This window comes from Ambystoma mexicanum, chromosome 6p, assembly GCF_040938575.1.
Source record: "Ambystoma mexicanum isolate Mex_15411 chromosome 6p, UKY_AmexF1_1, whole genome shotgun sequence".
NCBI lineage: Eukaryota > Metazoa > Chordata > Amphibia > Caudata > Ambystomatidae > Ambystoma > Ambystoma mexicanum.
This window is the reverse complement of record NC_090935.1, coordinates 465,595,154-465,620,999: the sequence shown is the minus strand read 5'-3', so window position 1 is coordinate 465,620,999 and position 25,846 is coordinate 465,595,154. Positions and strand designations below refer to the sequence as shown.

The 25,846-nt window shown below is 45.1% G+C and overlaps 1 protein-coding gene across 1 annotated transcript in view; it reads right to left on the bottom strand.

Moving 5' to 3' along the window:
- The window catches only part of NDUFS4 (NADH:ubiquinone oxidoreductase subunit S4), an 807,100-nt gene that overhangs the window by 166,361 nt on the left and 614,893 nt on the right, over positions 1-25,846 (bottom strand). Inside the window, exon 4 of the mRNA XM_069627264.1 lies at positions 14,639-14,712. Coding sequence (XP_069483365.1) covers positions 14,639-14,712 — 74 coding nt within the window. The remainder of the gene's footprint in view (positions 1-14,638; positions 14,713-25,846) is intronic.

Genomic DNA, 25,846 nt, shown 5'->3' with positions numbered 1-25,846 from the left:
TCTAGCAAAGGTTGCAGAGACAGTTTTCTGTTATGAGGAACATGGGGCACTGGCACAGGGAGGCTATCTTGTTCTTAGCAGAGAGACATTCCATCCAATGTTATCTGTTTGCTGCGGCTCATGAGCTAAGGGTCAGACAGTTCTGAGGCACAGAAAATACCATCCTTCGTGAAGGAGCACCGCTAGTTGCATAGAATTTATATTTTTAACTGCCTTTTACAACAGCACTTGCAGGACAAACCGGCACCTGGACTACTGAATAGGCGCGGCTCTTGCACAGCTTCAAGGCCCGAGTGAGGGGAAAACAATGTATTTCTGCATGGCTCTACATTACTGTCTACGTTAGCATTTTAGAGTTCAAGCTGTGGCCTCGCACCGTGTGTGGATTTGAAGCATAGAATATATTTGCAAAGCGTTACAGAAAAAGGAAATGGCTGGCATTTACAAAACTGACTCCCTACGGTCACATTCAGGTTTTACAGTTTGCAATGTTTGTCACATGATGCGATTTGCTTCTGGCCAACATACTATTCATATCATTCGGGCTATGTGATTACTTTTTCGGTATGACAGCATCATCATGGTGCGCCATTAGCAATAGCCGACTCACCTTCCAAGTGTGTTCCGCTGCCACCCGACTACTGGGCACCCTAGGCCATTCCCACTGTTTCCTTGCTGGGGGAGGAGGGAGGTTATCCTCTTCTTCCAAGAGTTCTTATTCGATGTTGCTTCTCGTCAATTGTGAAGATCAAACCAAAGGGGAAAAGTCCATGTATATTTGATCTGATTCGCATTTAACACCCTTACCACCAAACCCATGGCTCTACGTTATTGTAGAGTCTTCAGCGCCAAGTCCTGGAATAGCTGAACGATCAATCCACATAGTGATTTTGTTCTATGTCTGCGCCGCTCTCAGTGCACTCTGTGTCCATACGAGGTCATGGCAATCAGGACATCTCTAGGCCTTGCACCCGGTTCAGCCCTCTTAGGGCCCACCCCGTCAATCCCCATGGCACATGGAGCAGTTTCCAATAGTAGATCCCCAAAGCGCTGTTGGATCGTATCTTGCAGGTCTTTATCTTGGATAATCTCCCTTTAATGCAGATATTAGACCGTCTTGATCCATTTTCCAGGTCCTCTACCTGGAGTTTCAGGTTCTGCGTCACGGTGCTCCAGCAGTTGGCCATTCTGTTTGACGGCTTCTGCCATCCGTTAGAGCCTGCTCATTGGTTTCCTCTCTGGCTCCTAGGCTCAAGGCATCCTTAACCTTTTCCAGAGAGTTTTTTAAGGTCTTCCTTCAAGTATGTAAATTGGTCCTGAAAGGTAGCAATAATCCTTCCCTCGAGGTCTTTAAGGCACTCGTCCAAGTCCTCTTGCTAAGAGCTATCTTTTCCCATCTTTGTTTGATTCTCCCCTTGTCACTCTGTGCTGAGGCCTGCTCCTATGCCCAAATCACTGTGTCTCATTAGGAGGTTCTTATCTTCCTCCCTCCTTTTTTGCAATGCTTCGTGCGACCCGGTGGTCTCCCTGCACTCCCTGCCACGGGTCCCGGTCAGTGCTATCACCAATGCAGTCCGATTAAGTGGCTGTGCCCACCGCGGTTTCACGTTCTCCTCCTTCATTATTCCGTGCGGGGGTTGTGCAGACAGACCTCCTTCGGCGGTGCTGCCGTATGGCGTTGGACCAAGCCAAAATAACTGCTACGGTCGGCGGCTCCAATTAGCAGTGACTATTCAGTGGTTTCGCTGTTTCTATTAAGGGGGGTTTAGGGGACAGTCTCACATTCCCCTCCACTCGTATTCATCAGGATTGCGCTCCATTTAGGCACGGGCATGCTGTATGCAGCGGGCCCAGGACGGAGCTCAGCTCTTACGGCCTCCTCAGTCGGCTGCCTTCTTGGAATCAGGCCACTTTTACACTTTTATGGTGGTTGTGAAAATACCTTGTGGGGTTAAGGGGGAATGTGAGGGAGGGGGAGCGGATGTAGGAGAGACAAGTGGAAATTAGAATTTATTCCTGACAAGTTTTATTTAATATTAATAGTCCGGTAAAAAGATACAAAAAGAAAATAATCTGGCAATTGCGCCCATGCGCCACCCAGGCATCCTCAATGCCTCAAAACTGGTTGCATTCAGTCCTATCGGCAGATGGCACTTTCTGCAGGTGAAAATGCCACCCCTCTGCAGACCTGTGTTGGCGTGGAGGATCCAAAGCAGGGACGGCATAGGAGACACTCCCATTATTGGCAGATGAAGTTGATGGGACCAGAGGATGATGCATTTGGTGGTGGTTCTGCTTCATCTGCGGCGTTGCAGGTCTTGCAGTGGGTTGAAGAGCATTTCAACCAAGCCGGATTGCCCGATGTCGGAACCTGCTCCTGAAATGTTCGTTCACATGCTGACGTGGTTGACTAATACTGTGGTGTCCAAGCTCTGCGCAGGAACAGTAGAGTATCCTCTCCTGCGTACTGTGCCTTTTCAACGTCAGAAAGTGGAGTGTGTTTGAGGATCTTGAAATACTGACAGGACAGGGAAGGTGTAAAACACCTACGGCGGTACTTCATGGGAGGAGCTGTCTGCTCTATTCATTCAACGCCGTCTTCCTCCACGTCTTCAGGGGCGATGACAAAGTCAATCCCTTAATCGTTAGAGGGTGCCTCAGGATGAAGTGTATCCAGAAAAAAAAAAAAAAAAAAAAAATAAAATCAAAATTCTAAATCAAAAACTTTTTTTAAAGCAAAAAGGAAAAATATCCTTAAAAAGGGAATTAAAAAAAAAAACAAAAATGACTATCAAACAGAAAACAGTACAGCAAAGGGAGAAAGCACAAGGAAATGGTTTGGGTAGGAAATAGTGCTCTTCGGACAAACTGAACCATCAAGGTTTGCATTGTGACTATCTGAATTGGTCTCCAAAGCAACGAGAAAGTGTAAGGTTGTCTGGAGTATATTTAGGTTATATCTGTGTCTATGAACCAATCCGCTCTCAAACTTCATACTGCGCACATTTCCATTAGGCCAATCCGTTTACAGATTTCTTTGCACGTGTAATTTGAAAAGAAATGACACTCAGTTTCTTTTATATGTTTAGTAACAGATTGGTTGTTGATTATTTTAGGTGTGACAGACTATATACACCGAAGGGCAAGAGACCTTGGGGAGGGGAGCCAAAATAGGGAAAACCCCAAAGGAAAAACCCTTCAGGAAGACCCAGCTACTATTTCACTTGCCACATAGTCCAGGAGGAGGTCGGGATGTCAAGCAGCACTGGGTCAGCGAATACAGGAAGTCAAAAGGAAGACAAGTGTCAAGCAGGTGGTAGCAGGTAAGAAAGTTAGGAACAGGGCAAAGAACAGCACGTCAAGACTGGAAACCGTTCAGGCGCGAAAGGCAACAGAACGACAACTTCAAAAGCGGAATAACACAAGGAACGGGAACTAGCGTCGGTGACACTCACCACAAGTGTTTATATGCAACGAGTCAGGCCGCAGCCCCGCTCGTAAGTATTCCCGGTGCTGTGAGTCCGAAGCAAGCCGGAACCGGAAATCCACCATTTTATTAAGGACATTGATGATCAAGGCGGCTGCTATCTGGAAGGGGCAATTCTCCACTGATTACAGCATTTATCCACATTGTGATTAAGTGATGCAACATGACAAGAGAGTGCTTCACAATCAAAGGGGGAAGAACACAGTTAGGGAGTAGAGAAACTAGGGAGCAGGGATCTAACAGGGGATTGAGGGCAATTGTTAGCAATGGTTTACAAGTACCAGGGGAAGAAACATTTGGGATCAGATCACCCAGTCTGAGGTATGGTGAAGAAGTGTATGATGTTTGCACCTAGGCATTATTGAAGAGGAGTGTCTTAAGCTACTGTGGAAGCAGGGGGGCAAGTCTAATTTTGATGCAGAGGAGGTTCCAGAATCTTGGGCAGCAGACAGAGAAGGCTAGTTTTCAGTTGTTTTCCTTGCTGCATCGGCAGAGTTAAAGTCTGCACATGTCCTCGTAGGCCTCCACAGATGCGGAGTTTCCCAGTGAGGCAGGTTGGGGAATTCAGGGCGACAGCCGTGTAGATGATGCAGTAGGATTTGAAGATACAGGCTTGCAGCATGTGGCAGTGCATTTCAATGAGGGTCAGGTGATGTGATTGAATCAGGAGAGAAAGTTGATCACAAGCCATCTATGTCTTCCTTGCTTTGTGCTGCCTGAAACAGTACATCTGTCGATGTCAAACTCAAGGGACTTGACACAGGTGGCCAGATAGGGTGTGAAACCATTGAGGTGCATAGCAGAGAGCTAGGTCAGGATGTCCAGGTGTTCGGTGTTGGTCAGCAGTAGGAATTCCATTTTGGAGGGGTTGAGCTGGATGGTAATGTGAAGGCATCATGAGGTAAGACGGACAACAGATTCACTTTCTTGATGAAAATGATTTTTATTTCAAACGTCAAGATGGATTAAGGCCCTACGGTAAGGTGGGATTTCTTGACCTAAAGAAACCAAGGATAGTCTGTGTCAGTAGGTTCAACTTAAAAGTCTGTGTGTCCAAGACACATGCTTACCCTCACAACTAAAGATGTACAATGTGTGGGGATGTCAGCACAAAAAGAAACAAAGTTCAAAAGAAAAAGTTCTGAGCTTCTTCCAGCTTGAGTTTGGTTCAGCTTTCCCTTCCCCAAATTCAAATAGTTTCACAAAGGAAAGCTAAGCGTTCCCTTCCCCAAGCGTAACACAATTCAGAACGATCCCTCAGATTTCGTCCCAAAGTACTTTACATTTCCAGGGTAATCTCAGGGTTCCCTCCCTAAAACCAACACAGTTCCAAAAAAGGATCAGGTCTCTTGAGATGCACCAGTATTGCACAATTTCCACTGGCATTCCTTTTACTTGTTTCATACATGCTTCTTCTTTACTTCAGCACTTATATCACACAGTCCTGGGCTCTTTCCCAGATTGGGCTAATCGGTCTAGGCGCAGTTGTCGGAACCACACAATCCACCCATTACAGGTCATGCAAGCGATAACCCTTGACACTTTGTGATGCTCCTTCTTGCCACCAGAACCACATGCAAATGGCTCACCATCCAACATAAAATCGATCTAAAATCCCTCTGCCTCTCCTACAAAGCTCTTTTCTATGCACTGTGCCTGTAACTTGTACTAAGCGCCCTCATACTCCCGGGTCCGGAGCGCTATAGAAATAAATAAACAAACAACAAACATAAAAACACTGGTTTTCCACTTCGCACCAGTGTCGACACTTGACATTTGCTGTGGCTTCTTTCTGCAATCTTTTCGGCTTTGCCACAATTTGCATTTCACCCTTGGTATATTGGCAGTCGTTTTGGCTTTGCCACAACTTGCTTTCAGCTTTGGCATATTGGCAGTCTTTTCGGCTTTGCCACAATTTGCGTTTCACCCTTGGTATATTGGCAGTCTTTTGGCATTGCCACAACTTGCATTCAAGCTTACTCTTCTGAGTACACAATGTGTTTATCACAATTGCTTTCTTTTATTTCAAAATTGTTTATACCAACTTTCACTTTGTTTCATAATGTTTGCAACTATTTTCACTTCTTTCAACATAGCACTTTATTAAATTTCCATATCTTTACTTTAGTTCAGTATTCAATATTAGCCGTTGTATTTTTCCCAACACTTGGCCTCTTTTCCCATGCCTCATTATTTCTTCACAATCATTCGGTAATTTATGCACAACTCTTTTGGCTTCACCTGGGTTCCAAACCCTCTTGTTACCCACCTCTTGCTCGCGCAGGCAACATTTACTGTCTTGCATTCGCCCCCCCCCCCACCACCCTTCCCCCCGAGCACCCTGATATCAGTACCTTCTCCCTCGTACTCACCAGATCTGCTCTCATCTGTCAGGCATTCTGGCGCTGGTCTTTGTCGGGAGTTACAGAGAGCAGCACTCGAGGACCTTCAGGCTGCGTCCTGCGGCAATTGGGAGTTCTCCATGTACCCCAGCTCCAGCTGGGAACACAATACAGGCCTCTTGTGGCTCTCTCAGGTTGCAGCACCTTCTTCCTCCCCTGGGCATACACAGCATCCTCTTTGCCGGTCTGGTTCATGCCTGCTCCTCGCCATACATCAGCAACCTTCTCTCCAGGCAGGACGGCTCTGCAGTGCGGTGTGGGTCTGCTTTTAAGCACCTGTGACCTCTCAATAGGCGGCAGGTGCTGGTTGTTTGCCTGATCCTCACTCTGCCAATTAGAAGGACAGGCCTGATCCTTCATACCTCTTCCTAGTAATAAAGGTAATACAGTGGTGAAACTGAATAGAAGTGTGTATTGCTCCTAGGTGCCTTTTCCTTCTCCCAGTTTTAAAGGGGTACATGTGAGTGAGAGAGTGTGAGAGAGAGTGTGAGAGTGTGAGAGAGTGAGTGAGAGAGTGTGTGAGAGAGTGAGTGTGAGAGTGAGAATGAGAGTGAGAGAGTGAGAGAGAGTGAGAGAGAGTGAGAGAGAGAGCGAGAGAGAGAGAGCGAGAGAGCGAGAGCGAGAGAGCGAGAGCGAGAGAGCGAGAGAGTGTGTGAGCACGCGAGGGGTGGGGACTGGGTTATATGGGGGATTCCTCTTATTTGTTTACTTTCTGAGTTATATATTTGAGGAGTTGGGGAATCAAGAGTTCTGAGGGAGTTTTACCTGATCCACATAGGAGAGATGTCCTTCGGGTTGTCTCTTTTCAGTCCTTATATATATATAACAAGGGTGTTTCCATTTGTTAGCCTGAGAGGAGGTAACCAGAGTCTGATGACATGACCCTATAAAAGCTTCAGGGATGAGAGGTTCATTAAGGAAAGGGGGAAATACTGTCTCTCACCTACAGACACCCTCTCCCATGTCCTTCCACCCAGGTGATGGGTAGAGTTGGTGATGTGGAGGAATCCATTTTTAAAAACTGGTGTCGATTAGCAAGATATGATTTGAATCAACTTTGAACGATCTTGCTGATCCCCATGCAGCGATGCAGAATGTCTGCGAGAGCTTGGTGGTCTACACTGTGTAAAATGCTACTGTGAGGTCAAGAGAAAGATGTTCAGGCCATCAATCACCTTCAAAGACTTCCATTGGCTCAAGGGCTGCCTCATATTGATCCAGTCCTGGGTGTCCAATGCTTATCTGAAGTTCAGCCCCTACAAGACCCAATTCCTACTGCTGACGAACAGTTTCAAACACCCCGACATCCAGACCTGGCTCTCCGCTATGAACATTGATGGCTTTACATCCCATCTAATCACCTGTGCCAAGTTTCTTGGATTATACACCGACAGACAACTAGCCTTTAAGGAGCACATATCAAGGAAGACACCGTTTTCCATTTTGCTGAAAAGCAAGCCCTTCATCAGCAAAATTCAGATCTGCTGTCCGGGCCCTGGCACTCTCGCACCTGGATGGTGACATTGCCCTCCTCGTAGTTCTTTCGGCAACTACTCTAGTACCCGAGATATGTCCTACATGCTGCAGCATGAATCATAAGACCCCCCCCCACACATTCCACCACAACACCCCAAAGCACATCGAACTGCACTGGCTCCTGTACAAAGAACTTATCACCTTCAAATCCTGCAGCATCTACAAAGACGCCGTCTTCAAGTTTGCACAAGCTACCTCGCAGAGAAGCTCAGCATCTGTGGAGGCTTATGCTCCACCAGAAACCAGGACAAGTGCAGACAAAGTCTGCCAGTGCAGGAAGCGAATAACCAGAATAGAGGCATTCTCTGTAAGTAAGCTGATTAGTATATTTACCCCAAACTAAAAATTTGTAATCAACAAAGATTCCCATCCCAGTTTGCTTTCACTTTGGCTTCATTAAAGCTAAATATGAAGTGTGTCAGCAAGAATATAACTTTTTAAAAAGAAATATCTGAAATCATCCACAACTATTCATAAATGATACAGTAATAACAAATGCCTCTGTACAAGTGGGAAAAGGTTGACTTTCAGACATTATCAGATTCAAGCAAGTTTTGTTGTGCTAGGAACAATTATATATCTTTGTTGCTAATGCTCAGAGAAAAACATCAGATTCCAGGCATTTTAAAATGCAACATTACACAATGTCATTGTGAATATTGCATTGACCATTTCAAAAGAGCATATGTGATTATTAAGCTATTATTCTGAAAATAAATGTACCTGATGATTTAAAGGGGCTGTTTATTTTGAATATGTGATTCCAATTTGATCCTGCATGGTTTATATTTGCTAGGGAGATAACGCCAGGCACATTGTCTAATAATATATTAAAACAGCAACAATACAGTCAACAGAGTATTTCCCCTGAAGACAATATTGTTACAGTTTGTTTCTTAACTTCGGAGTTGAAGTCAGGTTGTCATATGTACAGGCCATTTAACTGGAGTTTCCCGTCATCCACAAGAAGGAATACATAGTTGAGCAGATCTTGTTTTGGGCTGGGTTGTTACATTGCCCTGAACAGTTGCCACTCAAAGTGTAGTTGCATTGTCTCTAAACTAGCAGCGCCTACCCAAACCATTTCATTGGCAAGCTCTTGCTTTTTCACTCCAGGTCCTTTATTACAGGTCCATATTACAGCTCATTTACACTATGGGAATGGGGTTTATCTTGGAATCTCAAGAAATCAACGCTGCTTAGACTTAACATAAGTGAACATATCAAGCCGATCCATTTGCTCACTGGTTACCTTTGGCCAACCAACTTACATTCAAAGTACCTATATGCTGCATTAGGTTTACCAAAGTACCCACTGAATGCTCATCACTAAAACATTCAAACAGTATGCTTTTAATGAAACCCTCTTACAAGCATTATAATGATGTACTTGCATTCCAAACTTCAAACATATAAACTAAGATGTACTTGAGTGGCAATATAACTATAGATGATAATAAAGCAAAACGAATCCTTCTCATCTTTGTTGAGCACTTCTGGGTCCATTGGGAATGCTCCTTAAAAGACCATTGTATTATTATTCAAACAAGTAAGCGTCAAATCCTCTGGGCGACCAATAGATATGGGCATTTTGTGTTTTATATTCAGAAACTAGAGAACAGTTCCTTCTCCTCACTAATGGCAACTTCCAAAGAGAATGTTCCACAGTCAGTAGGTGCTCCCTTCTTTTATACAAGGCAATTCAAAGCAGCTGGTTTCCAATTAACTGGAGGTGACCATGCCATTTTAAACATTTTAATATGGAGATCCTAAACATCCATTTAATGCATGGAATTCTGAGAAAAGTTATTAACATTGATGATCTTAAATATGCTCTACCTTTCCGCAAATTATGATGATCAAATCATCAATGGAGAAAAGCCAATGAAAAACAAGTTCAAATGAGAAAGAATGTTCACTATAAAAAGCACAAAAAAGAAATGTAGATAAAAATGCCATGAGCACCATGCCTTGTTAATCAGGAAAGGAAAAATATGGAACGGATTAGACCCACCGACACCAGTAAGAAAGCGCACACAGGGTGTGTTGGGTGCACAACAATCACACTGGTGATTGCTCAATTTCACAATACCAGCATGAATGTATGTGATCCATTTAAAAACTGGAATGAATCAATAAGATGTGGTGTACTAAACGTGGTGCCCCTCGCAGGTCCCCAGACTGCTGCTGTCTGGCCTTGGTCGAGGGGGAATAAGTGGTCGGACAAACATATGTTCCTGTATTCAATTTAGGACTTTGATATAGCGCTTAAGGCAAATAGCACCATATTTTCATGTATATACACAAAGGGCTAATACATTAGCTCTTGTTGTGACTGAACCAATATATCATTTTCTTTAAATCATAATACTCTAGGGGCGTGGCCGGCAGCACCCGCAATGGCGGCTCTTTAACGGCTCTCTGGCAACCCTGGTTACATCTAGCGTTGTAAGCTCAACAATGTGGAGCAGGAAAGGACCCGAGATAAGAGTGGTCTCCGGGGTACCTGTGTGCTCTGAAATAATACCAGATTGGCGACGGTGACCCCCAGGAAGCCCTTCGGTGCACACCGAGCCTAGGCTGGTAGGACGGTCTTTGGGGACACTTGGCTGTGGAGAGGCATCCGTTGGAAGAAGCCGGCGAGGGGAGCTGGCGGAGCCGAATACAATACTGAGGTGCTCCTCAGTGTGCTAAATGCATGTGACCCAGTGTGCTTTGCCCCGCCTGGAGATACTGGCGGCCTGCAGATAACGACGACCGCTATGTTCGCCTGGCTGGAGGAGGGACCCAGAGGACACGCATTTCACCTCATCACGGAAAAGCAAAAGTCATTGAAAGTCCAACAAAAGTGGACATTCCCCTTTGACCTCCTCTTCTCCTGGGAAGAAAAACAGCTGAGATACACAACCCCTGAGGAAGTGGTACATGTCCTAGGGTCATCATTGTCTTCCTTAAGCGATGACTCTGAAGTCAGAAGGTGGAGGCGTGCTCCCGGACCTCGCAGAGATCGCCCGTCGGCAACAACCATCAACAAGCACATCTTGAGGCAGTGGTGGGGGCAGCGATGCACATTGGGTGAGTGGATGCCATCCTAGTCTCAATCGGAGACCTCAGAGTCCTGTCCGTACTGTTCTGTGGGATATGGGTGGAATCGCCTTAGCGTGCCCTACTGTCCAGGTGTAAGAGTGGTTTACAGATATCATTTTTGGTTTTGTTTTCAATGTATGGATGCAGATTTTACGGTGGCCAGTGGTGGTACAGGGGGTATTGCCATGGGGGAGTGAAGGGGGTGGAGCTCTCGAGGTTTGTGTTTTTTCTGATCAGCATACTTATGGGCTGGCTTTTTCTAGTGTACTGCTGTTTATATAAATGGTGCTCAAACTTTTCACATATTTTTAGGGGGTTAAATAACCTGAGGAAGAGAGTGCAATTAGTCTAGGATGCTGGATCAGCGGGTGGACCTGGCATGCCTTCAGAAGAGCCACTTGAAAAGAGGTGATGAAGCTCGACTTAAGTTCAGATTTTTCCTGCATCAGTATTTCTCCAGCTATAAGCAAAATAAGCAGGGTGTTGCCATACTGCTGGGCTCAGGGGTTCCGTTTCAATTGAGGGCTCCAACACTGAAGGGAGGGAGATATTTATGCATTTCTGGACAGCTTAACCGCTCCCAGATAACTATAGCATTGGTTGGCTGTGTCTTTCTTAGGGAATTGGGTTTGTTTCCATCAGGGCATGCAATGATATCTGGAGATCTTAATCTGCCCTTGGATAGAAATTGTGATTTGTCTAGGGCTTTATGCCAGAGCATAACGCAACCCTCGAGGGATTTTTCTTACATCGGCTGGCAGAGTTGGACCAGGTGGACTCCTGGAGGCATGCCAGGGTGAGAGGGATAACACCTTTTTTCCACATGTGCATCACATATATTCTAGGATTGACTATGTGTTAGTAAGGACCGGTTAGCATAGGTGAAATTGGATTCTCTGATCATGCTCTTGTGCAACTGACCCTGAAATTGAGCCCATTGGAAGGTGGGCCGAAAAGGTGGAAGCTTAACCCTCATTATTGATCCAGTCACTCGTAAAGACATAGGAAAGGAGATTGATGCATTCTTTGAGAACAATCCACCAGGGCTAGTAGCCGAGACTACTTGATGGAATGCCTTTAAGACCTACATAAGGGGCATTTTAGTTTCTAAAGATGTGGTAGCCAATAAACGTAGAGGAGAGCAGACTCTCTGAACAGAAGATCTGAGGGAAAAGGAGAGGGTGTATAAAGCTAAGGGCACACAGTGCGTGTTTCGGGCCCCAAAGCATACGCTCTCAAATCAATATGTTGGATGCCTCTAGAGCCAAGCTTTCGCTGCTGAAGACAAAGCAATGCTACTTTGAAAGCGGCAATAAAGCAGGTTGAATATTAGCTTGGAAACATAAGAAGGGTAGAGATGGACAGATTATTCAGCTACAATGAGATGGGGGATATGATGCACACGATGAAAGGGAAGCTTCAAGCCTTTGTTAAGTACTACGAGGACCTGTATGCAACAGAACATCCTTGTCTCACTCAAACTGAAGGGTTCATAGATGGTTGCATGTTACCGCAAGCCAGTGCTACTGGGTCTGGTGAGACCGGAGCAGGGGGGGGGGGGGGGGGAGAGATTTGTTATGGGACACCAAGGAGCGGACAATGCGAGTAAGGTAGTCGGCCTGATCGATATTGCTCACACAACCCATACCCCCACTACAGTCCTATCGCTTGACGCAGAGAAGGCCTTCAACCGTGTTGAGTGGCCATTCCTCAGGTCGGTGACGGACAGTGTGAATCTGGGAGATAATTTCATCAGAGGGGTGTTTGCACTCCAATTGCTCCTCGCAGCTAGGGTCTCGATCAATGGCTATTGCGGGGCTTCCAAATTTCTAGAGGCACCAGGCAGGTCTGTACCAGCTCTCCATTATTGTTCGGCTTAGTGGTGGAGCCTCTCTCCACGAAAATCAGAATGAGCGAATCCATCCAGGGAGTGTGTTATGGGGGTACGATGCATAAGCTCGCCCTCTTGGCTGACTATTATTTTGACCTTAACTAAATCTGACTCTTCTGTTCCGGAACTTCTCAGTCTTCTGTTTGAAGATGCCTTGGTGTTTAAGATCAACCTAGAGAAATGTGTGACCTTGAATGTCAACATGAACCATAACACTGTAACCCGCCTCAGTGATACTATGCCCTTTAGATGGGCCGGAAGTAGCATTAAATATCTGTGTACTAATTCGACAAGACACCATTCTTCTCAGTATCAGGCAAATCTTCGATCATGGTGCACACACACTATATCCTGGTGTGGTGAGGTGCCCTCGGTTAAAATGAAGATGTCCAGATTACTGTATGCTGTTCAGGCTCCAACGGTGCACGTCCCACACCCAGCTATTAAAAAACAGGAGATTTTAGCTTTTATATGGCAACACGCTATGCACAGAGTATCAAGCTCGACCTTGTACAGGTGCAAGGAAAAAGGGGGATTAGCGCTGCATAATCTTAAAAGGTATTATGAAGCGGCAAAGTAGAGTCCTGACAGGGAGGATTCATCCATACTCGAGTAGGGGTGGAAGCAGTTGGAAGAGGAGGTGGCTGGCAGACCTTTAGATACATGCCCTGGCCCCTGAAGAAAGATAGACCCTTAAGCATTCCTGAGTACCCTGTCACAAAGCTTACTCTGCAGATTTGGGACAGTCTCTGTGCTAGATTGGGCCTCCCATCCCTCACCTCCCCGATGACTACAGTGCACTTCAACTTCAATTTTCAGCCATCATATGTTGGAAAAGGTTTCGATCAGTGGAGGCGGGGATGGTGTGAATTAGTGGCCATCTTTTTGGTCAGGGGCAGGTTAGGGCCTTTGTGTCTTGTAAGGAGACCTTTGGCTTAGATGAATGCGAGCGACACCACTACTGGCATTAAGACACTGGGTCCAGCACCCCCCAAATCCAAAAGCTGACAGGTTTTGAGAGCGTGAATTTCTCTACCGATGGTACTGGCAGTATAGTGATGCAGTTGTATGCCTGTTTGAACTCCGGCCTGTTTGAACTCCGGCCTGAATGAAGGCCTGTCAGCGTTTGCACTAGTGTGGCAAAGAGATTTAGGTAAGTCCCTACCGGTCAATGAATGGGTCAAACTTTTAAGAGGGTTACATAAGACTACCCCTAGTATCCAGTACTTCGAGAGAGGATATTGTTTTTTATCCAGAGCCGATACTACTTCTGACCGTACGAAACACATGGGATCTGGGAATAGTGGTCTATGCTGTAGGGTTTGTGGGGGTACAGGCAGGTATATGGACATTTGGTGGCACTGCCCAAAGTTGAATCGATTTTGGGCTGGTCTGGTTGGCCTATTCAATAGGATTACTGTCTCAGCTCTGTCTGTGGACACTGCTGTCCGTCTACTGGGTCTTTGGGACAAACACAGGGTTGGGTGCCAACGTAGGCCATGGTCTATGATCTTGTCCATGCTGTTGATAGCATGCTCTGCTATAGCAGCATTTTGGAAGTCTGATAAAATCCTTATGATTGACGATTGGTGGCTGCGTATCTAGTCACTTCTGATACAGGAGAAGGTTATCTATAGTGTGCACAACAGACGGGCAGCCTTCTTCACAAAGTGGCCTGTTTTTTTGAATACTTTAAAGTTAACAAAGATTACATGTGCCCCTCGCAGTTATGATCCTTGCAGTTGTTGGAGTGTTGTCTTAAAGTGTAAAAGTGAGCCGAGAGGGTTTAACAATGCATGAACATAAGGCGACTGTATATACATTGGCCATTAATGGCCCTTGTCCTACTGGCGCCCACCTGAGATCCGGAGGGATAGTCATCCTGGAGTGGGAGACACCATGGCCTTCCTGCTTGTTATACCCCGCGCACACGCCATCCTGTTAATATGCAGGGTTTGTCTATTTTTTCATCCATGTTTGTATTTTTCTTTGTGTTTTTTCTCTTGTATTGTCTTACTTCAGAATCAAATGTTAATCTGATTATTAATAAGCGGAAACACAGATGTATGTGACATGTTGGTTCTCAAACTGTTAATAAAGAGATCTGAATATAAATAAAAATCATAATACTCATTCAATATTCAATAAATCAATCGAAATTGTATGCAAATACAAAGAATTCAAACCTTAAAAACAATATTGCTTTAAGACCGCACATCTTAAACACTTGCCTACCATTTTTTTCTGCAAAGGCAATGGCATCCTCTTTGCAAGTGAAGGATAAAACCATATTTGACAATGGATCAGCCCTGCAAGAAAGAAGCAACAATGACATACATATTATAGTTCTGCATTATGTTCTATATTATACTGAGTATAACACACTTTTACAATCTGTGCATAAAAGGAAACGGAGCAGACGACAAATCAGCATGATTGAAGGATTGCTCTCTGTTGCAATGTCTTTCCCGACTTGTCTGGTTCTAGTTCCAAACTTTCACCTCACTGTCTCTAGTCTTCTACCTGCTTCTATGGCACTCACATTGTTGCACCCGCCCCCCCACCAAACATACCCTCACAATTTGGAATAATAAAAACCAGGCTGGCAGATCGAACCACCAACTTCCCAAACAAGAAGTATAACTGTCTCCCTCTGCCAAAGAAGGCCTTCTGCACCTTGTACAAATCAAACTCCACACTACACTCGACACAATGATTAACCAACTTACAGCAAACCCGTAGAATCCATTACCACCTCCACCACACAGTGACATCAAACTGCCCAAATTACCCATCAAGGGTGCCCTGATTAACAGATCCATCCCAGCTCACTCGCCAGACATCAATGACCTTATCACCACTCTTGACCTTGATCTTCTAGCCATCACTGAATCATGGCTACGTGCTGCCCAAGGCCCAGCCCTGTCCTCAGCAATCCAACCAGGGTTTACAATCTTCAGATCAGACAGACGTGACGGCAGAGGAGGTGGAGTTGCACTGATCTACGAAAACTCAGTGACAATCATGCAATGCACTATGAACATGGAAGAGCACTGCAATATGCTATCAGTCAAACTCACCACCTCACCAACAGTGTCTGTCTCATTGTTGTCCATCGTCTACCTGGTCCCCCTACAACCTGTGAGGAAGACCTCCTACACACCCTTACCTCCAAAATGATCCTCCTAGAGGACCTTAACCTGGGCGTGAACGACCCCACTGACCACAATGACGCATCCTTGTCCAACTCGCTCAGCGCCCTAAGCTTTGTTCACTGCATTAAGGCCCCCACCCATGTGAAAGGCCTTACCCTTAACTGGTTAGCTGACCTTAACTGTAAGGTAGCAATCAATTCTATCACCCCATGCCCCTGGTCTGACAACTATGTTCCGACCTTTACTCTCCCATCTCCCCCTGCCCATCACACATGCCCATAACACCTTGCCGCCCAGCTGGGCTCGCAGCTTTCACAAACTAACGAAAGACAGCATCACTCCACTGCTGACGGGATTCCAATCGAATCACTTCCACTACCTCGCAAAGAACCTGGATGCAGACCTCTACCTGAAGACCCGGACATCAGCAGTAGATACCGTCGCTCCATTAGCACCTTGTTAAGTCTAAACCTGTGTGTCATTTCAATACCTGGTTCACTAGCAACCTCCAAGGGCTTAGAGCAAAGAAATGCCAGGCAGAACCTACCTGGAAAAAGTCCCTAACAGATGCCTACAAGTCATTGTTTAAATCAATCTCCAGGCTTTACAAACAAGCTATCTCCGAGGCAAAAACGACATCTTACAACAACAGAGGTACCAACGCCAAATCAAACACCAAAGACGAAACCTGGTGTGCAAACATTAAGAAGGCCTTGCTCGACAAAGTAGACTCCCTACAAAAGAAAATTCAGGCAAAACATTAATTGATTAAAAATTCCTCATCACCTATTCCTATCTGCCCAACCCCCCGAAAACCCACTGCATTTAACTTCCACAATGTTGCCACCATACTCAAAAGCTTGGAACCATCCAAGTGTTAAGGTGACACTTGTTCTGGCCATATCATTAAGGACTGTTCAGAAGCCCTAATCCCCTTTATCACAAGTGTTATCAATGCTACCTTCTCGTCTTGCCTAGTCCTCACAAGCTTGAAGAAAGCCTGGGTTCTCCCACTGATCAAAAAACCCACGCTTGAACCGGCCGTTCAAGCAACTACCGCCCGTCTTGACAGTCCCCTTCCTGCTGAAAATCTGAGACAGGCCGGCCTATACTCAAATCCAGCACTATCTGGAAATCCACCAGATCTTGGGAATACACCAGTCGGGCTTCCGGCCAGGAGACAGAACCAAATCTGCCCTGTTGGACCTAAAGAACCAACTTTGCGCAATCTGAGAAGAGGGTAAGCCTGTCCTCCTGCTCCTACTGGATCTCCGACGCCTTTGATATAGTCAACCACACATTTCTATGTCACCACCTCACCTCTGCTGCAAACTTCTCGCCAGAAGCCACGTCTTGGGTAGCATTCTTCCTGGCTGGCAGATCAATCAGAGCCTTCTCTGAATCAGCCTGTGCCCCACCTGCACCCATCTCATGTGGAGTGTCCCAAGGTTCTTGTGTTTCCCCGACACTCTACAACATTCACCAAACCACTCTGATACACAATGTATGCTGATACACAAATTCTTCTATCCGTCAACTTCCATGAATACTCACGCTCGCTAAACACTATTTACTTAAACATCCAAGCATGGATGGCAACAAATTGCCTTTTTGTCTGAATGATAAGACAGATCCTGATAGTAGGGCCAACAGCTCAAATCATGAAACTAAGCCCAGAATATTCCAACTTCAACATTGATGGCCTTCAAATTCCTGTCTCCCCGACAGTGAAGACACTGGGCGCCTACCTTGATCCGAATCTCTCCCTGACACGCCAGGCTAATCCCATTGCGTCTTCTGCCGCAAACACAAGCAAACCGATTAATGCCTGCAGACCTTTCTTATCCCAAAATAGCTGCCTCGCCATTGCCAGAGCCACCATTGGATCTAGGTTAGATTACTGTAAGGCTCTCTTTGCTGGTAACTCTTCACGCAACATCAAGACTCCAGGTATTCTGAATAATGCCATCCGAGCTCCAGTTACCATCACCAGAAACAAGCACATCTCAGAGGCTTGAAGAAAAGTCCACTGGCTGCCGATCAAGGAAAGAATAATCTTTAAAATGTTATCCATCACACACAGATGCCTGCCCAACGCTGTTCCACCCTACCTGTCTGAAAGATTCATGTAAGCCCAACCTTCCAGACCAGTAAGATATGCTCATCAGCTCGTCCAATCTATGTTCAAACGTGTCAAAAGTGGGGGGACGAGCTTCCCCTCTGTGGCAGCCAATCAATGGAACTCTCTCCCACCACACATAAAAGTTGAATACTACTGGGTCTTCTGAAGTGCATTGGAAACATGGCTGTTCACCTAAGCAGCCAACAGACTCCTGACCATGTTTTGCTTCCCTCATGACTCTCCGTGTGTGTACATGGTTGTAACAGCGCCTTGATGCCCAGGGGTTTTTGTGCGCTTCATAAATGTAAAAATAAATGAGAAAAGCTACAGCAGACACAATAGGATATCTTTCACCACATTAATACTTTTACTGCACTCTTAGCAAAACATGGGGGTGAGCGGAACTGTGAAGTTAGAGCAAGCATGGTGGTCTGTGCTCTATACAAGGCCATTGGCCAATCTGAGAGACCGGACTGCAGAAATGATTTTTCCTGCCAAAGTGGAACATAAAAAAATTGAAGGAATTGCACCCAAACATTTTCCAATTTGCACAAAACACGCTTCCATGGTGGCAAAAGGGAAATGTTACTCATTGACTACAGTTACCTAGTCCAGAGTCTCCTTGCCTACATACTTTTGAGACATTCTCTTCTATGGCATGGGACCAGAACGCTTTTTGTAGCAGCCAAAGAAGTTTTGTCCTTTGATTTTTACACGAGGGCCAAGCAGGCGTGGCCTTAGTCCCGCCTCCCCATGTCCCGCCCAGGCCTCGCCCTTCAGTCCTTTTACAACGGCAGAGTTTGGTGCATGACTGATAGTATGACTGACAGCTAACCATGTTTTAGAGGGGTAGGTGGGTGTGCATGTGGAGGAAAGGGGACTAAAAAAAAAAAACTATTGAGGATATCCTCCGATTAATGCAGAATTCAGATAACACTTTCCCAGAAATGACAAGTGGGATGTAGAACCACTTTGTCATGGTGAAAAAAGATGGGCAGCTCCTCTGCCAACAAGACCTAGAGTTCACTGAGGTAATGGCAATCATGAATGCCACCTTTCAGGAATAGTTAATATCAACAGTAGGCATTGGTTCAAATGACTTATGACAAGTCACCATCAGGACTACATTTACGTTCCAAATGTTGTGAGGCGTTATAACTGGAGGGTATCAATGGCCTAACAACTTAGTGAAGTGTGACCACTAGTTTCGCAATGGAGAACGATTGTCTGAATTCAAGGATGCACCAAGCACTGCCAGGTATTTAATGACAGAGGCCGCTAATTATAAGACAGTACATCTTCAAGAAAGGCTGACGGGATTCTTCATTCAGTCTAGGCTCCAGTGGCAGAACCTAAGCCACTTACACCTTTATTGAGACCTTCTAGAATGCTTCCTGAATGAGATGCATGTTTTCATACGAGCGGCCAAGATGTCATAAGAATCTGAACTTAGGAGCCATGCTCAGCGATTATTGGGGGATATGTAGGATCTGACCCGCCTGGAAAAAGAGGTTGGGGAGATATGGGAGCTGGATGGGGGATGGCACACAAGATCTCGTCCCCAGTAGATCAGATCATTTTGCCTTTAGGAAATTGAATAGCACATTCCCAAATCCCCAGGGCTTGCAAAGTTCCACAACTTTGTGCCGCCCTGTTGCTACAGCACAACAACACTGCATTGTGTGTACGGAAAGCAGTGTCAGCGGTGCCGGTTGAAACTTGTGTGGGCTTTGGTTCATGCCCAAGTGGATTTAGACCCAGAGCAGAACCTCAGTGTGGCCGGCACTCTTTTTATACCCTGAAAGGGGAGGCTTGGCTGTGCCAGAACCCTGCGTAGCACAGGACATGTTCCCTGGTAACTTTAGCCCCACTAACTTTAGCAGGGAACCTCAGATGTTACTTCGATATACCGTTTAGCTCCCATGGGGATACACTGGGAGAGTCACGATAGCGCTAGGGCCAACCCTGTACCGGAAACCCCAAAAAGAGGTCACCTGGCTGTTGTGAAACTACAAAGGAATTACTTTACCAGCTTGAGACCTTTTTCATAAATGATTTGGCTGAAGTGGCTCGGCAGAGGACGATGAAGCAATCTTTCCCAGCCTTACACTCTTGGCTCAAGCACACCTAGCGAGAGAACATCAAAGTAAAAGCCACGTAGAATAATGCCTGCACGAGGGACACGTCGGAAAACCTTTTTAACTGGCATAGGCAGCGTGAAAATAAAAGTGACCGCGGAAACCAGGCAGGGGACAGAAAAGATTACGGCAAGAAAAAAAAATGCACTGTAAAAATGTTCAGGTGCTACAAATGGACAATTGTGTGGGGGGAAGGAGTGAAGGGCAAGGCACGGAGCATGCAGAATTGGGGCCATAGCCAGCACAACACATTACGGCATCAATTCGGGAAAGAGCCATGCAAAAAGTGGGGCCACGGAGGACCAGCATATTTGGCAGCAAGGCCATAGAATTTTTATAAGCTGCTGCAGCTAGCTATAATTGGCTGCACGGAGAGCAGGTTTATGGTAAGTAGTGAGCTAGTCGTGGGATCCCTCCTGCCAAAAATAAGGTTAGGGTACATGGAGAAAGTGGCATATCCTTGTGCTGATGAATGCACAGCCAGATAAAGGGAAAGACTGTTGATTCTTTCACATGGAACCCATTGGGTCGTCTGATTTTTTGGGGTGACCAAAGAGATTGCACATAAACCCAGGAGCAAAGTCTGCTTGAATGCATACCTACAGAAGCTTAATCGCAGAACGTGTATACACAGCCTCCCTCTGTTAAATACTGATTTGTAAGACCACAGCGGCAGACTGATTCCTGGAGCCCCAGTGGAGCAGACAAACGTGGTATGCCGGAAAAGGGGAAGAAGGGATAACATGATTATTCACAATCCTTTAGGGTTGGGGAAAAGTGGAATAGAGCAAGGTGTTGCCATCAACTGAGGTGCCAAGTGTCCAGACAAAGAGTGATGAAATAACGCTGCCACATATGTGGTACAACTGAAGAAGCTGGTGAGGGCCTGTTAGAAAAGGAAAACTCATGGGTTTTCTGAACCCGAGGTGATTTTCTTCACCCTGCAGGTGGAGGAGAATGTCATTTCAGAGGTCTTCCCCAATTTGAGAAAAGGTTCTTCCTACAAACCTCCTCTTCTTGAAAATAGTGGAAGTGATATTAATTGTGCAGGCCATCACAAGGTTTCTTGCCGATAGGTATTTAAATTTTTGTGGGAGGACTTTGGTTCATCTTTCTTCCCAGAAGACACAATGTGTAAAGAAAGGCTTTGACAGTCTTCTCTGGTAGGGCTTAGGGGGAGTAAGTGGAGGGCTTTTTGAGTCCCGGTGAAACGGTCTATTTCAAACCCAGGATCATCAGGTTATCCGTATTCAGTATATGTCTGATATGACTCGTTTTTTGGGGACTCCCAAACAAAGCCCATTTCAGGCTAGAACCGTGGCTTTGGTGACTTGCAGGTTGTTTGATAAGTTAAGGAAAGGCAGAATTGGCTTGCGCAAGTCGAGTTGGTAATATCTGGTGATTAGTGCCTGGATTTATTTTAAGAATGAGAGGACGTTGTCAAAGATGATGCCCAGGTTGTTTGCCAATAGGAATATGGTAGGTGGCCAAGAGAAAGGAACTGTTAAGGGCATTTCAACAAGACTTCCGATTTTACAGCACTGAGAAAGACTATCGTCAGTCACCCAGTCTTGGATGCACAAGAGGCAGGTGGAAATGCCTTAAATGTTGAGTTTACATTTTGTTTGAAAGCAAGAGGTAAGGTCAGTGAGTAGTGTCATATAGATGTTAAAACACCAGGGATGCAGGATGGAGACTTGGGCAATGCTGAAGATGCTTGGAGATGCCTTGGATAGGATGTTTTCAGATTTCATTTGTGGTACTCTTTTGCAGGAAGGAGGAAATCCCATTTCAGTGCGCATATTTGAAGCTCACAACAGATTCAAGCCGATTTAGCAGCATGAGGGTTGGCAGTGTCAACAGCAGGGTATATAGTCTAGTAAGGTAAACATTCCAGATGTGATTTCACCAAGTGTGGCAAAGGCTTGTTCCTGCATGAACAGGAAGGTTGATTTGGTTGGGCAGAAGCCTTACTGCAGCTCGTGTAACAAGTTGCGAGAATCACTGTATTCCTGCAGTTTTGTCCATATTTTCTCCATGACCTTGCCTATACATAGCAAGCTAGTGATTGGAGTAATGGTTTGCAGGACAGCAGGGTTATAGGAGAAAAATGACAGCTTTTTTAATTTGTATTTATGTGATAGTCTGGCAGACAGTTTGACTAGAAATACTGTTTGTAGGAAACATTACAGAGATCAGAGTATATCCATAGGAAGGGTGTCTTTCCAAAGTAGTAATGCTTGTATGGATGAGGTTGAGGCAATTGGTGAAAGGGTAGTTTAATAGAACATAGAAAGGGAACAACATGCAGAGGGAACTGTGAGGAGCCAGGAATGAGACCCAGACAGAGAGTTCACAGTTTCACTATAAACATTTATTCAAAATACAGAAAAAGGCTCACTATCCCTATTCTAAGAGGTATTTCCCTACCTCACCCAAAACTAAGGGTCTGTCCACTGTCAAGATAACCAGAAATAAGATGTCCTGTGTCTAGATTCCTATCTTAGCCCTCACATTTTAAAAGTAACTAAGGTGCGAAGCCTTGAAATGTGCACAAATGTTCAAGTTCAACAAAGGGATAACTCCAACAAAATGGCTCCCACTGTGATGGTGTTCACAGTTCCTAGGAATGTCGCCATTCCCCAGGTTTCTTTCCAGCAAAGCAATGCTCAACAGTATAAATGAATGTCGTACAACTCGGGAAGATTACTCCTATCTTTTGATGTTTCCCATTTACTTTATAGATTTGACTTTGCCTGGTATAGTTCCCTGCCAGGACTTTAACCAGTTCAGTTAATGTGTAAGCCACTTAAATCGTGTTTACAATTCCTGGGAATGTCTCCCTTCCCTTGGTTTCTCTTCAAGATACTTCAAACTCCTAAGAGCATCAACATCCCATGGTGTTGTTTTGTCAACAAACCAAACACTTTGTACACAAAGCAACTTGGGCATAAGTCTCAACTTCTACCTGTGCAAGGTTTCTTTTCACCTTAACGTGACCTTTCTCATAAACTTGAGTTTGCCCGACGTAGTCTTCTGCCAGGTCTTCCTTATGTGATCTGCGTTATACACTTGCAAACTTGACTGTGGCTGGTATACTCTCTTGCCAGGACTTTTCATGCGATTTGCTTTACACAATTGTAAACTTGTCTGTGCCTGGTATACCCTCCTGCTATGACTTTTCACCCTTGCAAATTGGACTGTGCCTAGTATACTCTCCTGCCAGGGCTTCTCATGTGGTTCACTTTACATTTTCAAACTTGTATATTTCTCACATTTATTCTATTAGTCTTTTCCTGATAATATCAGGTCTCGTATTCCCTCTCATTGATTCCAGTTTCCTTTATCCTTCTTTGGCACCATTGCCCAAAGTGCCACAGTGTCCCAGTTGCCCCCTGTAGCACTCTCCGGCTTCTCGTGGTGTTTTTTGATCCGCTGCGGTAATCGGAAAGCAGCGTAGTGTCTTGTCTCCACCTCACAGGTTCAATGGCTTCATCAGGCGGCTTCCACGTCCTTCGCAGCACCCGCTTGCCTCATGAGCCTCTTTCCGTCTTCAGGCGGTGTCAAGGCTGCTCCCAGGTTCCAGGGGCCATGAGGAAGTGTCTTCTCTCCTTCCTCCCATGGTCCCTACACGGTAAGCTGGCTCTTGCAGTCCTCAGTCTTCTCCCTAAACCGTTTGTCTCAACAGACTTCTTGGCTCAGCTGTTCCTCAGTCAGCACTGAGAGGGTGACAATTCCCGAAGCAGCTTTTGTTTTCACTTTGCTGGGCAAGGGTTTAAAATATCTCAGCCCCTATTACACGCTTGCAACCACTACAGCATGTTTTGTGTTTTTCGTTCTTGTTGATCCTCACTGCTCCATTCAGCCTCCTCATCCCAGTATTTCTATATGTATAAGAATTATAGCAGTTCTTGGTATGCTTCGTACTGTGAGGGGTCAGAAATGAGAGGCGGACAACATAGTAAGTAAAGATTTTTCACAAGAAGCCATTTTATTAACTCAAAATAAAACTATCCGTAACCTAAATAGGATTTCCCTGCCAAAATAAACTAAAGGAAACACTAACAAAAGGAATATGTCCCTCACTCGTATACCTACATCAAACTCATAAAGAGAATATATGGAAATTCACATATAACAGAAATAACAGTTACGATCAACATAAACCTAATAACTGTAACCTGGGTTGGATCCCCTTCTCCAGATTCAAAGCAGGATTTTCAATCAAAAGTTGGAATAAGAAAGTTCTGTAACCGAGTTCTGTTAATAAAGTAATTCTTGCTCTGAAAGTCTTTCACTTGGATTTTAACCAACAGTTCAACTAGACAACAACTCTTTATCTCTACGCTTAAAGCAAAGAGTTCAACACAACTACTACTTCTTAAGAAACTTTCACAATTCTTCTATATCAATAACAATGTTTTGTCAGGTTGTTTCCACAACGCTTCATGAAACACTAGTCGTCTGGCCGCTTCTTCTCCACAACCTTTAACTAGTACTTCGACGATTTCTTCTTGGTTCACTAACCAGCAAGGACTACCACTAAAAGTTCCTATCCTGGTATACTCCCCTGCCAGGGCAAAAAAAGATCCTAACACTACTACAAGCAGTTGGTGATAAAGTTGACTTCAGACCATTTGGAAAAGTCTTTGACTCATCAACTTCAAAATTCACAACTCGTTTTAGGAAAACATGTTACACAATGGTGCGGTTTGTTCCACTGTTGTATCTGCCACTCGTAATTCAGGGTATGCCCCTCTCCTCCTTGACACTTCTCTCCTGCACGGTTTTCCCACTTTCACATTAAATAACGGCTGAAAATGTTTCTTTGTTACACGTGCCACTCTTTTACTTGGGCAATGCTTGTTAATGTCTAGCTTAAAAATTGCTTCTCTGGCAATAATGGTTACAATCTCTCTGTAATTATGTTCTCTTGTTATTGTGCCACTGAGATATAAATGCCTTGTGAGGTACTGCCCTCTCTTTGTTTGGCAATGTTGGTTATGGATAGCTTGCTCCAGTATTGCCCCATCTTTACTTTGGCAATGGTGGTTGTAAGTAGCTTGCTGCAATATTGCTCCCTATTTACTTGTTGGTTTATAGCACTTATAGGAACCTATATCTTCGTGCCTTTCTACAAAGTTCCTATTACGCCAATGTAACTTCCTTATTTAAGTTTCAGATTTACAATATCAGTAACGAGCGGTCGATTACGCACCTGTTGGATCAGCTGCCACTACTTGATCGGCTTTCTCAGCCGCCTGCTGCACAGCAAGCTGCTTCTGATTTTCCGCAGCCCGTGCCGGATAGGAAAGGAGCTTTCCTCGTTCCTAGTGTTCACCGTTGCATGCCAGCAACCGGGACACCACACACAAACCAGGGAGCCTCTCACTCCAGGGGTAAAGCTTGCTGCAACGCTGCTTCCTGCTGCCTGACCTCTGCGGAGACGTTTTTATGGGAGGGCAAAAGGGGCACTTGCCGAGGGCCCCCACTTTGGAGTGGGGTCCCCCAACAGGCTGCCTGATCTAAAGAAGTAAGATTTTGTTGTTCACCAGACTTAAATAGTACATGTTAAGATATTTTATGGCATGCTGCTGAGGTCCTAAACCAATTGCCTGTCTGTTTTGACAAGTACAATCTGCCTTGATCAATTCATCATGTGCCTTCTGTGTTCACTGTGATATATACACTTTAACGCCACAACTCTGTAGCATTCTTTCCTTCCTGTGGGAATTATGTTGATCGTGAGAAATAACTAAAGTTGAAATGCGTATTGATAAATTGAATGCCACAATCATTTAGAAGTTAGCTCAGTGTGTTACACACTCATTGCAGCGATATGTGTTCATATGCAAGATTAGAATAGCACATGCCAACAAAGCTGGCTGAGCCTTTACTATGTTTGAAGTTTATAAATCTGCCTGCATATGTACCTGGTTTTATAGCACAAACAGTGCTATTATCAGCAATGTACCTGCACCAGATAGGGGTTGCTAGAAAAACTAACATATCTTCATGGTGAAGGTCT